Raw genomic sequence first — 14776 nt, forward strand, 5'->3', positions numbered from 1 at the left:
GTAACAACTGCTGATGTTGTTTTGGGTCAAGGTTATGCATTTTTCCCCTTCATAATTTAGTAACCGGAGGTTTTTAAAACCATATTTTGTCTGCCATAATTATGCTTTTCTTTGGCGTACAGACCCTTACAGAATAAATATAATTTTGAGTACAGTATAAAACTTTGAAATTATTTTTATTGCTAATCCTTCTGAGATATTTTATTTCCCCAGATTTTCATGCCAAAGGAGTCAGAATTGAACAGTAATTTTACAGGTACAGACAAAGTTATCCAAGAGCTGTTTAAGATTAAAGAATTTTAATTGATATATTTTGAGATTCATCCCATATTTTGTTTTTTGTTTTCTTGTGTTCTTTTTGTTCCACTCTAGCTCACATAGAAGGTGTGTCAAATTTTAATTTAAGGACATTAATTTGCATTTTGAATTTCCTGATTGGTTTGAGACCAAAATGCAAAAGTTAACTTTACAATTGGATGAAAAATGAAACAGCTGACACTGACCTTATAAAAAAAAATACACAAACACTTGCAATGAAGAAGCAGCTTACACACACTCACACTCACTCACTCACTCACTCACTCACTCACTCACTCACTCACTCACTCACTCACTCACTCACTCACTCACTCACTCACTCACTCACTCACTCACTCACTCACTCACTCACTCACAGACAGAAGCTCATATTAGCTTTTTGCTTAATCTGACATTTAACTCTAGGTGCATTAAATCAGGTTCACTTTTGGTGGATTGAATCCACTTACTTAGTAAATTAGTAAATTAGTGATATATGAAAACTGCAAGCTCATTTTTCTCAGGCTGATTAACAAAAGAAAATATTTATAATAAAAGCCATTGAATAAATACATCCTTAGAATATTTATGGGCATTTTGATGTCAGACCTGCAGTTCATTGTATTTTGTTTAACTGACAGGGAAAAACTGGAACTTTCTTCACTGGACTTTTTCCACAGGTACCTGAGATCATACCTGAGACATTATGAGCCTTTCACAGGAAACTAACCAGGATGACGGCCATATGTGAACAGTGTGTCTAAAGAGGTGCAGGAATGCATCTCCAGGGACGAGTGCTGACTGCTGTGGTTTGAACATCCAGGGCTTTAGTGAATATGAGCAGGCTGTGCTGAAGGCTGAAAGAAGGCTGCATATATAACTATTACCTGCACTGATCAGTGATCATTTCTTTATGTTTGCAGTAAGATTTTCATCATGGAACTGGATTTGATCCTGAAGGGATGCAATCCACATTTTTTAATGGATTTGAGGAAAATTATTAGATAGTGACTGTTTCATGTTACTGTTTGTCATGTGGGCCAATTGATATGCAGAATTTACTTTGGACTGATTAATTTAAAAGCTAATCCACTTCACTGAACAACACTGACATATGAAAGACTAATGCTTCTTTTCTTTTTGTTTTTCAGGCCATAAGAAAGTATAGAAAGCAGGTACATCCATTATAAGTATGACATTATTAAACTCTGTCTAATTCTTTGCTAAATTCACAATCACAATAGTATAAGATTAGTTTTCACAAAAATCCTCTTCTGGCTCTTAACATCAGGCTGACCACCCGAGGTCAGGCTGGTGAAGTTCAGCTCAGAAAGGTCTGAGGTCAAAAGGGGGATTGTTGGGATATTCATGGTATATGCCACATATATATCTTACATACATTTACTTCCCTGAGAAATTTGTTTTTGATTGGAAAATAACATAACTGATTAAAAATACAGAAGCTTATAATGTTCTGTGTCATCATGAACTTTGTGTTCTGACTGTACAATGACAGAATGATAGATGATGATAGAAATGGAGACTTCGAGGTCACCCTGTTGTTGAAAATCTCTGTTTTCCACATTCTGTTTTGTAAATGATGTAATCAAGACTGATGTGCTGTGACTGTATGAAACTGTAAGTTGAATTAGAAAGTGTCAGTACTTCATGCCATCTCATGGCATGCAGTCTGACCCAGATATCTGTAAACTGTTTGAAATGGTTTTATTAAATTTAATAATTGGACTCCTTATTCCGTTGTTTGGTGTCATTCCTGTTTGATAAACGAACACACAGAAACCTAACAGCACACACACTCTTATTATTTAAATTCCTTCACAGTCCACCTTATCACAACAGGTTAAACTGGCTCTGATCCACAAAAGAAGGACCTGTATCCCACATATTCAATTCAATTCAATTTTATTTATATAGCGCCAAATCACAACAAACTGTCGCCTCAAGGCGCTTTGTATTGTGGGTAAAGACCCTACAATAATACAGAGAAAACCCAACAGTCAAAACGACCCCCTATGAGCAAGCACTTGGCGACAGTGGAAAGGAAAAACTCCCTTTTAACAGGAAGAAACCTCCAGCAGAACCAGGCTCAGGGAGGGGCAGTCATCTGCCGCGACCGGTTGGGCTGAGGGGAGAGAAAGACATGCTGTGGAAGAGAGCCAGAGATTAATATCAATTAATGATTAAATGCAGAGTGGAGTATAAACAAAGTAAATAAGGTGAATGAGAAACAGTGCATTATGTGAACCCCCCAGCAGACTAGGCCTATAGCAGCATAACTAAGGGATGGTTCAGGGTCACCTGATCCAGCCCTAACTATAAGCTTTATCATAAAGGAAAGTTTTAAGCCTAATCTTAAAAATAGAGAGGGTGTCTGTCTCCCGAATCCAAGCTGGAAGCTGGTTCCACAGAAGAGGCGCCTGAAAGCTGAAGGCTCTGCCTCCCATTCTACTCTTAAGTATCCTAGGAACCACAAGTAAGCCAGCAGTCTGAGAGCGAAGTGCTCTGTTGGGGTGATATGGTACTATGAGGTCTTTGAGATAAGATGGGGCCTGATTATTCAAGACCTTGTATGTGAGGAGAAGAATTTTAAATTCTATTCTAGATTTAACAGGGAGCCAATGAAGAGAAGCCAATATGGGAGAAATATGCTCTCTCTTTCTAGTCCCTGTCAGTACTCTAGCTGCAGCATTTTGGATCAGCTGAAGGCTTTTCAGAAAGCTTTTAGGACAGCCTGATAATAATGAATTACAATAATCCAGCCTAGAAGTAATAAATGCATGAATGAGCTTTTCAGCATCACTCTGAGAAAGGATGTTTCTAATTTTAGAAATATTGCGCAAATGCAAAAAAGCGGTCCTACATATTTGTTTAATATGTGCATTGAAGGACATATCCTGGTCAAAAATGACTCCAAGATTTCTCACAGTGTTACTGGAGGCCAAAGTAATGCCATCCAGAGTAAGTATCTGGTTAGACACCGTGTTTCTAAGATTTGTGGGGCCGAGAACAAGAATTTCAGTTTTATCTGAATTTAGAAGCAGGAAATTAGAGGTCATCCAGGCCTTAATATCTTTAAGACATTCCTGCAGTTTAACTAATTGATGTGTGTCATCTGGCTTCATTGATAGGTAAAGCTGAGTATCATCTGCATAACAATGAAAATTGATGCAGTGCCTTCTAATAATACTGCCTAAGGGAAGCATGTATAATGTAAATAGAATTGGTCCTAGCACAGAACCCTGTGGAACTCCATAATTAACCTTAGTGTGTGAAGAAGACTCCCCATTTACATGAACAAATTGGAGTCTATGAGATAAATATGATTCAAACCACTGCAGTGCAGTACCTTTAATACCTATAGCAAGCTCTAATCTCTGTAATAAAATGTAGTGTTGTAGTCAAAACCACCTAACCCGAGACCGAGACAAGACCAAGACTTTTAGGGTCCAAGACCAGTCGAGACCAAGACCGAGGGAGGGCGAGACCGAGACAAGACCAAGACCAGTGCCTGACGGTACAAATATGAAACATGATCAAAATCACTTCTCAAATTGATCTGAAAAATCCACATTCCCATAAAATCATCCTGATATTAAACATTCACAGCTCAAATAAATATAACCATCTTTATTTAATACTCCTGGGTGACTTCCATCATTTATCACAGAATGTAAAACAATTATTCATACCAACAATCTTTGTAAAAATGGGTGCTTTTTCAAAACCACATAGCTAAATGTGTAAAACTGAAAAACTGGCAAACACTCATCGACAGTAAGAACTAAAACCTTTAACCTTATACAGATTAAAGGTGCAGGATGTAATTTTTATAAAAAATCTTGTTTTTACATATTTGTTAAAACTGTCACCATGTCAGGACAGTATGAGTCCGATAATTTGCGAAAAAAATGGAGCTCCTCCACCTCCTCCCTGAACCACTCCCAGTCAAAAACAACCAATCAGAGCCAGGAGGAGGGTCGTAGCACTGTCAATCACTCCTCTTGTATGTACTGCTCAATGTAGTTGTGTGTGATATGTCAAGATTTGGTATCGATCCTATGCCAAGTAAACACAGGGCCATTATCACCGATACTGATACCAACACTTTTTAATAATTATGAAGAATTTCCATGAAGTTGAACTGGTTTGAGATTTTTTCCTTTGGATCATTAATTAGTTAAAACCCAGGATAGAATTGGGCAAAGTTTATATGTAAGTAGAAAATACTTTATCAAAATAAAAGTTATTGTTCTGAAACAATAAAACATTAACAAAACAATTTTCCCCATACACTGATGTCTGGATTTTTTTTTCATAAATGAAGTGTACAGAATCATCAGTCAAGAACAAATGCAAACTTTTTTTCCAGGTAGATTGTTCAGAAAGTATTATAAAAAAAAAATTAATAAAAAAATGTCCCTTCATTCACTCATTTTCTACAAATTTAAATTTAAATTTGATTTAAATGTTTCATAGCAAAATCCTTTTTTTTCCCAAATAAAATATGTTATGCGTCACATGACAGTATAACAAAACACTGTGGGGAGGAGCAAAGTGCTCTGTGCTGTGACAGGAGCGACACTTAGACAGTCAGCTCACATCTTTGATGAAACCGCAGCACTGCATACAGGAGAGAAACTGAAGCCAAAGTATCGATCTCATTACACTGATATTGATCAATATCAAATAAAAGCAAAGATGTTAACAAATAAATTGGACAGTATTCTGGCAATTTAGTGATATTTCCAGAGCTGTGGTCTTGACTGGTCTTGAAATAAAATCCCGAGTCCGCAAGGTCCGAGTCCATGACAAGACCGAGACCATCAAAAAGCGGTCTCAAGACTTGTCTCGAGACCAAGACCGATCTCGAGTACTACAACACTAATAAAATGTTATGGTCAACAGTATCAAAGCTGCACTGAGGTCCAACAGGACAAGAACAGAGATGAGTCCACTGTCAGAGGCTCTAAGAAGATCATTTGTAACCTTCACTAATGCTGTTTCTGTACTGTGATGAATTCTGAAACCTGACTGAAACTCTTCAAATAAACCGTTCCTCTGCAGATGATCAGTTAGCTGTTTTACAACTACTCTTTCAAGAATCTTTGAGAGAAAAGGAAGGTTGGAGATTGGCCTATAATTAGCTAAGACAGCTGGGTCAGTGATGGCTTTTTAAGCAGAGGTTTAATTACAGCCACCTTGAAGGTCTGTGGTACATAGCCAACTAATAAAGACTGATTGATCATTTTTAAGATAGAAGCATCAATAATTGGAAAGACTTATTTGAACAGTCTAGTAGGAATGGGATCTAACAAACATGTTGCTGGTTTGGAGGAAGTAACTATTGAAGTTAACTCTGAAAGATCAACTGGAGCAAAAGAGTCTAAACAAATACCAGCAGTGCTGAAAGCAGCCGAACATGAAGAATAATCTTTGAGATGGTTATGCATAATTTTTTCTCTAATGTCTAAAATGTTATTTGTAAAGAAATCCATGAAGTCACTACTAGTTAACGTGAAAGGAATACTCGGCTCTACAGAGCTCTGACTCTTTGTCAGCCTGGCTACAGTGCTGAAAACAAACCTGGGGTTGTTCTTATTTTCTTCAATTAATGATGAATAGTAAGATGTCCTAGCTTTACGGAGGGCTTTTTCATAGAGCAACAAACTCTTTTTTCAGGCTAAATGAGCATCTTCTAATTTAGTGAGACGCCATTCCCTCTCCAGCTTTCGGGTTATCTGCTTTAAGCTGTGCGTTTGTGAATTATACCACGGAGTCAGGCACTTCTGATTTGAAGCTTTCCTTTTCAGAGGAGCCACAGTATCCAAAGTTATACGCAGTGAGGATGTAAAACTATTGACGAGATAATCAACCTCACTGGGAGCAGAGTTTAGGTAGCTGCTCTGCACTGTGTTGGCACTGAAGAGCATAACAATGAAGGAATTAGATCCTTAAACTTAGTTACAGCACTTTCAGAAAGACTTCTACTGTAATAAAACATTTTGAGAGAAGCCAGTTGAATCTAACAATAGATCAAATGCAGTGTTGAGGCTGTCATTCTCAGCATCTACATGGATGTTAAAATCACCCACTATAATGATTTTATCTGAACTGAGCACTAAATCAGATAAAAAGTCTGAGAAATCAGACAGAAACTCTGAGTAAGGACCAGGTGGATGATAGATAATAACAAATAAAACAGGTTTTTGAAGTTCCTAATTAGGGTGGACAAGAGTAAGAGTCAGAGTTTCAAAAGAATGAAAACTTTGTCTGGGTCTTTGATTAATTAATAAACTGGAATTGAAGATTGTGGCTAATCACCCTCCTCGACCTGTGCGTTACTGTGACTCGGGGGTGTTGATTCATTTAAACCAGTGCTTCTCAATTATTTTCTGTTACGCCCCCCCTAGCAAGAAGAAAACTATTCGCGCCCCCCACTCCCCACTGTGACTATCCATCTCTGCATAACATTTTATCCTTATTAACATTAAAGAAAAAAAGAAAGACATATGGTCAAACTTACAAAGAATAACTTTATTAAATCGTGTTTTAAGTCTGCAACAGAAAAGATTTTAAGTGCATCATTGCCTGAAATTAAAAATAAATAAATCCTTGTTTAAACTGTAAACATGTTTGACCAACTAGACACAGCAAACACACCGGTCTTTCCTCTTCTCCAACTGTAGTGACAGTGAAGCCAAGCGCTAAATACGCTTCGTCGTATTTCCTCGTCTTAGCTTTCGGGTGACTTTCTTTTGTCTCATTATCTTTGTCTCTCTCCGCTTTTCTTTTCATCCCTGTTAAAAACTTTTTCATGTTGGGGGTTGTTATGTTGAATAACGGAGGCTATAGGCAGAACGCAGTCGGAGCTTTCTGTTGACTCAACACTGCTAACCAAGGCAAACCTGTTGTCTTGTAAGTCGTAAAATGTTGCACTGTCGCAAACGTGACAGAAGTAACAATGACAGCGCCACTGCCGCCTTACTGTAGTGGATGCGCAATTACACTTTATACTAGTACGGCCCCCCAAAAAAAAGCCTGTTCCCCAGGGTCACACGCGCCCCCCCAGGTATCGCCCCACTATTTGAGAACCACTGATTTAAACTAACATATTCATCCTGCTGTAACCAGAATGAAGAGCTGGTCCAGCATTCTGCAACCAGTGTTGTAGTCAAGACAGCCTAACCCAAGACCGAGACAAGACCAAGACTTTTAGGGTCCAAGACTGAGTCAAGACCAAGACTGAGGGAGGGCGAGACCGAGACAAGATGAAGACGAAGACCAATATCTGACACTATATGACATAAAATAATGTGAAAAATGATAAAAATCACTTCTCAAATTGATCTGAAAGTTCCACATTCCCAAAAAATCACCCTGATATTAAACACTCACAGCTCAATTAAATGTAACCATCTTCATTTAATACTCCTGGGTGACTTCCATCATTTATCACAGAATGTAAAACAATTATTCATAGCTCATCACAATACTCTTAACTGTTCTCTGCCTTTCATAAACAATACATACAGTTATGTTGTTTTTAAACCAACAACAATCTTTATAAAAATGTGCGCTATTTCAAAACCACATAGCTAAATGTGTAAAAATGGCAAAACAATCATTGACAGCAAGAACTAAAGCTACAGGTTTCTCTCATATACAGATTAAAGCTGCAGTATGTATTTTTTATAAAAAAATTTTAAAAATCTGTTTTTTACATATTTGTTAATACTAACACCATGTCAGGACAGTATGAGACAGATAATCTGTGGAAAAAATCAAGCTCCTCCACCTCCTCCCTGAACCTCTCCCAGTCAAGAACAACCAATCAGAGCCAGGAGGAGGGTCAATCACTGTCAATCACTCCTCTTGTATGTACTGCTCAATGTAGTTGTGTGTGATACTTCAAGATTTGGTATCGATTCGTTGCCAAGTAAACACAGGGCCAGTATCACCGATACTGATACAGATACTTTTTAATAATTATGAAGAATTTCCATGAAGTTGAACTGGTTTGAGATTTTTTTCCTTTGGACCATTAATTAGTTAAAACCCAGGATAGAACTGGGCAAAGTTTCTATGTAAGTAGAAAATACTTTAGCAAAATTAAAGTTATTGTTCTGAAACAATAAAACATTAACAAAACAATTTTCCCCATACACTGATGTCTGGATTTTTTATTTTTTTTTTGGTAAATGACGTGTACCAAATCATCACGCAAGAACAAATGCGAACTGTTTTCCAGGTAGATTGTTCAGAAAGTATAATACATAAATTTAATAAAAATGTCCCTTCATTTACTAGTTTTCTAGATTTTTTTCTTAAATAAACAGCTGTCCGCTGGCTCAGTGGGTACCTCGATTCCCCACACCCCAGCACGGGGCAGGTGCAGGTGGACCCGGGGCCCTAGCGACAGCACCATGAAGTACCGCAGCCCCCGAGACCGGCACCACCGCCCCCGCCACAGAGGGTAGCCTGCTCCACTCCAGATACTCATTCACTCAACAAGAGACACAAACAAGAGACAAGACAAACTGGCCTGAGTTGGGAATACAGTGCCCAGTCCACCCCAGCCACTCCATGACGGCCGCCCCCACCACCCCCACCACCCCACGATGCAGGCACCCCAGAGCCCCAAAAGCGCAGACCAAACATCCAGACGCGAGCCAGGCCAACCCACCCCACCCGGTGGTGCACCGGGATAGCAGAGACCCCCCCAGCACCAGGGGGGACCCACCGGCGCAATCTCAGAGCCCCGGGCCCCAGAAAGAAGACCGGCCAATCCGGCCAAGGGCCAGCACCCATCACCCAAAAGCACCCCGACCACACCCCAAGACCAAACGTGCACATTGCCAATGAAACTGTCCGTGCTCTGTGGTAGATTGCAAACTGCGGTGAAATGATAGAGGCGTAAGCTGCGATAATAGCAGTGATTGGGGCGGAGTCTGCAAGGTGAGCTCCGGGGAGAGGCAGAAGAGCGCAAACTTTGCTGGATTTGAATCAGTATGTTTTGCATCCAATAAAAGCACGGATGTTAACAAATTAACTGGACAATATTCTGGCAATTTAGTGATATTTCCAAAGCTGTGGTCTTGACTGGTCTTGAAATAAAATCCCGAGTCCGCAATGTCCGAGTCCATGACAAGACCGAGACCAAATGCGGTCGAGTCCATGACAAGACCGCGACCACTGATAAGTGGTCTCGAGACCGGTCTCAAGACCAAGACCGATCTCGAGTACTACAACAGTATCTGCAACCAGGACAAAAACCGCATTGTCTATACAACTATCTCAGCCTAATGTACTCTCCTTGTTTCAGTCCTATGTCTCCAACCGAACACAGTTTGTCCAGTTAACCATGGCATGCCCTGCAGCCAGCTCCCCACAATCACTTGTCAACTGTTTGCAGGAAATTCAGACATAGTTGTCATTTAAATCTACTCAAGCTCATCATAAAACAGAGCTCTTGGTCGTGGCCCCCAAAGCCCCACTCTGGAAGTCTGGAGACCTACTCACTGACATAGACAGTTGGCCCAGGCTCATATAAAATCTGCCACCAAAGCAGTTTTTTTCCCACCAGGCCCACCTATACACCTATACAAACAGAAGAAATGCTTTACTGTTTGTAAATGAGAACTGGTTCTCAAACATTTACCTGGTAAAATAAAGGTTTAAAATAATAAATAAAGGTCTGTTTAACAAGGCCTTTAACCTCTAAGCCGTTTTGTTTATTTCTATCCTTTTGTTTAATTATACTATATTATTATTATTATTATTATAAAGAATAAAAACAGTCATGGTACAAATGTAGTTTTTAATGATAATGGCAAATAACCCCAGACAGACATGTCAGCAGCTTTATGTTAACATCAATATTTTACAAGTTCTACTGAAACTCAAAGGACTTTATGTATGATTCTGGTTACATTTAATGCTATGATACACTTTTGTCCAATAAGCATTAAGAGCACTTGCACAATTATTATCTTTTACACCAAATCCTAAGTGGTAGCACCAGGAAAGAAAAGGAATATATAGAAGACAATGAATCTCTTTTAGTTTCAAAATAAATGCTCAAAATAATGGAAGAAACAGACAATCTGAGAAAAAGAACAATTAAACAATTAAAGGAACAATGTCAGTTTGGCTGATGCATTTGTTTCTACAAATGTGTAGTAGTGTTTTAAAAAAGCACTGAATTAACTACACAACCAAATGTACATTAGGCCTTATCAGAGTGTTATTGAAATGCTGACAGCTGACTGGCTGCACAGGGGGTTTACAAATTATTAAAAAATACACCAATTGTTGTCACATTGTTGCCTTGTGCTACTATGCAGAACTCTGAGATCTGTCAGAGATTGTGTACCACTGATTTTATGAGTAATACATTTTATATCAGGTGACATTATACATATTTCTTCTTAATGAATCCCATGCGCGGTGTCAAAACAGCACTTTTGTGCTGAGTGACATGTTTCTTCATAATATTTTGGCCCAGTTCCATATGCACAAGAATCCCTAAACTGGATTAATTCAGTGCTGAAAAATAGTCCTTAACAAATCGCTTGTTCTTTTTCCTATCAGTATGAAAGTACTGATTCAATAGTCACAGATGGAGATAGGAGTTGTGAGAGCTGGTTTTTATGTGGTTTTTTTATCTAAATGAGATTTGCTGTTGACATTCAGGAAAATGAAGAAAGTCACCACAGTTAAATACAAAACTATCAGCTTACAGCTCTGCTGGCACCCTTCAGAGGCTGCAGTTTTATTATAGATACAATGAGAACAACATCCTGATGCCAAAAAAGTAAAGTTTGTACTGAGGTAGAATGAGTGGAAAATGTAATGCAGTTATTAAAATCTAAAAGTAATTCTAACAGTAAAACATTAATTTCAAAGGGAACAGAAAGACTGTTTAAGTCACCCTTGTATCAATATAGTAAAAATTGGTGTATCTTTTTGTATATGGCACAGGTACATTGATCTAAGATCCTTTGGCTCCTGTGAGTTCTAAGGGTGGGCCTCCTAGATTGGAATAGAGAGTTTGGACAAAGGGCTCTTTGGCTCGTTCCTTAAGCCACTCCTAAGTAGGTTTTTCCTGTGTTGTGGTGTGTGATATTCTGCTGGGGGAAGTTGCCATCAAGAAACACTGTTGCCACTCGACGGTGGTGGAAACAAATGTTTACATGGCTGAAATTTGTCAAATAAACAGCCACAAGTTTTCCCAAGAGAACAATGTGTAATAAGAGGATCAGTATAATTTACTTTATCTGTCAGTGGTCTTCACTCAAGCTTGTTTGTTTTTTCGTTTCTTTGCAGGCCAGCATTTCTGATGTGGATAACTGTTATAGTGCACAATGTGAGTGTGACTGGTTGTCTGTCTCTCTGTGTTAGCCCTGCGACAGACTAGCACCCCCCCCCCCCCCCCCCCCCCCCCCAAAAAAAAAAAAAGGATAGATGGATGGATGCACTCTGACCCCAGAAAATTACTAGCTCGAGAATGAGTTACCATCTCAAAGATTAATTAAATCACTTTTCCTCTGTTTGTGTGCCACTACTGGTTACATGATAATGATAAACTAGCTAAACTACGATAGTGAACATGGTAAACAATATATATGCTAAACTAATAAAACACGGTCACTGTGAACATCTTAGCATGCTGATTTGCAGCCTCACAGAGCTGCTAGCATGATGAGATGACTTTATATCAACAAGGTGTTTTTTAAAATTTACTTCAAATTTATCTTAGCTACACTTTTGTGCCAATTTTTGCTGCTCATTGGTTTGTGCCCAAGTGGAATAAAGGACTGAAAACAAAGGGATACAGGGTTGAACTGTTTCTATGAGGATTAGTTGACGATGATAAAGCTCTGATTTAATGATGTGCATATTTTCTGTTACATACATTTGACTTCCTATCCATCTTTACAAAACAGACTTTAAAACCTACCCATCAACTGGTAGGTGTGCTGCACCTACACATAATGGCTGAAACACAAACACGAACCCATAACACAATATTAAAAACAAAAAATGTAGGGTGGTGTTTTGTATAAATGTGTTACCTGTACAGTCATGTGAAAAAGAAAGTACACCCTCTTTCAGTTCTATGGTTTTATGTATCAGGAAATAATAAAAGTAATTACCTGGTCCTTAGGAGGTCTTAATGGGATAAATATAACCGCAGATGAACAACAATACATGGCAAATACAGCATATCAGCAGCAACACCTCATACCATCTATCAACAGTGGTGGTAGAAACTAGGGTTTAATCCCGGGATCCGGGATTCCCGGGAAATGCGATCAGAACCATTTCCCGTTTCCCGGGAAACGTTAGACGGGAAACCGGGAAAAAAGTCGCGCGCGTCGATTTGACTTTCAGAAAGAAAAGAAAGCTTCAGAATGTTAAATTTAAGGAAATATTGAGAGAAGGGTTCGTTTAATGCGAAAAGCATTACTCTTCATTTCAGGCACGTTCAGCCTCCGTTTAAGGCTTCAGCCTTCATCTCAAGCGTTTTAATAGAGGTATTACACAGTTGTGCTTTTTTCCTCTTTAATTTGTTGAAATCGTAGGCAATGTGTTTACCCTAAGGTATTTTGTATTATATAATTTTATATTATTATATATTGTTATATTGCATTATATAGCCTATAAAATATGCCTGCCCTGAACAATAAAGAAATATCTGTTTAACTTCGAGTGTTTCTTTTCCTTGTTTGCAGCCGCTTACTAACAATCATGAATTAGGATACGGGCCTAATGGGTGAAGAAATTATCATGAAATAGATTGCTTTAACATATTTCGCTTTTAAAATGGAGTTGAGTAAAATGTATATTTTTTAGGCTATAATGATTGGCCAGTTTTTCAATAGACGATTCACAACGAACCTACTTTAACCCTCAGACACGGTGTTATAAATTTGCTGTTGCCAGAATGGCAATGACCAAGTCGTAGTGCATTACTCAAGGCCCTGTGTTATGTCATATTATAGTGTAGTACGGTAGTTAACTTTTCAATGACTATTACAGCGTTCCACTGGTGGAGATATAGCGCAACAGATGTCGCCACGACAGCGTGGCTGAGCCATTATCAATGCTGTGGAGATGAACCGTATTGTTTTGCACCAGAAATTGTAAAATAGATTGGTATAATTCCATGTACAATGGAGGAATATTCGAATTATATTTGTTAAGGGAGTGTTGAGGAACGATACAACACCGCATATTGCATTAATCAAGCCAACGTTGCCCCCTACTGGGCATAACAGGACATAGCTGGAAAGCTACCTCTACAATATCACAATAGGTTAAGGCCGACACAGGCTACAGAAGGCCTAATTAAAATAAAAAAATAAATAAACTTTTTCCCGGGATTCCCGGGAAATGGCTCGTCATTTCCCGGGATTTGATTCATGTCATTTTCGGGAAAAATATTAAACCCTAGTAGAAACATGATGATTTGGGCTTGTTTTGAAGCCTCAGGACCTAGGTACCTTGCAGTCATTGAGACAATAAAAAATCCTTTCCATACAAAGAATTTGAGTATTAATTGTGAGGCCAGTTATTGCTGCAGTGGGGGAAATATTTATTTGATCCCCTGCTGAATTTGTCTCTAATTTTTATGGGAGTTTCATTTTAATGGAGAGCGATAATATAAACTGAAAAACCAGAACATATATATTAGATAAAAGTTACAAATAGATTTGCATGTTATTGAGTAATATTTGGTCTCTCTGCATTAAAATGAAACTACAAAAAAATACCTATAGACTTACAAATCCAGGAGGGGATCAAATACTTATTTCTGAAACTGTACTAAAGTCCTGATACATAAAATCTGAAAACTGAAAGAGGTTGTACTTTCTTTTTATGACATAAAAGGAGAGAAGCTTATTAGCAGTAGCAGTGGAAGTGACTGTTGATGTTTAAGAGGATACAGTCAGATTTTCTCACAGGAACAGAATACAGCTGTCCTGCAGACAGCTTCATGTTCAGACAGAGTAGTTTCTTTCTTCCATTTTTTAAACAGAATCTCAGTGTGATGTTTGTTAGTGGATGGAGGAAGATGAGGCCATATCCGACGGATGGACAGTCAGGGTAGAGGACTGCTGGGCAGAGCTAGGACCTGACCCTGCAGGGTTTCCACCGAGGGTCAAGGGACCAGAAGGTCGGGGGTTGAGGCGGGGTGGCATTGGGTTGGACGGACGGATGAGAGGTGGGGGCTGCTGCAGGGTGGGTCGGGGCTGCAGAAAGCGGGCTTGTTGTTGGAGTGGTGGGGGCTGGCGGTGCAAGGAGGGCGTGGCTGGGAGGGAGGGGCGCAGAAGGGGAGGGGGCTGGTGGAGAGATGAAGAGGAGGCACTGGACGTCACTGGAGTCTGAGCTGATGAAGAGGATGCACCAGGAGATGCACCTGAGGAAGTCACCTGACTCTGCAAAGAACAGAAGT

General features: G+C 39.1%; 1 protein-coding gene across 1 annotated transcript in view; it reads right to left on the reverse strand.

Moving 5' to 3' along the window:
• Window positions 1-13731: 13731 nt before the first annotated feature.
• Window positions 13732-14776, reverse strand: part of rcor3 (REST corepressor 3) — a 46112-nt gene continuing 45067 nt past the window's right edge. The window contains exon 12 of the mRNA XM_030724645.1: window positions 13732-14759. Within this exon, the coding sequence (XP_030580505.1) occupies window positions 14379-14759 (381 nt within the window). The 3' untranslated portion in view covers window positions 13732-14378. The remainder of the gene's footprint in view (window positions 14760-14776) is intronic.

The sequence above is a fragment of the Archocentrus centrarchus genome, unplaced genomic scaffold, assembly GCF_007364275.1.
Source record: "Archocentrus centrarchus isolate MPI-CPG fArcCen1 unplaced genomic scaffold, fArcCen1 scaffold_38_ctg1, whole genome shotgun sequence".
In the NCBI taxonomy this organism is placed as follows: Eukaryota; Metazoa; Chordata; class Actinopteri; order Cichliformes; family Cichlidae; genus Archocentrus; species Archocentrus centrarchus.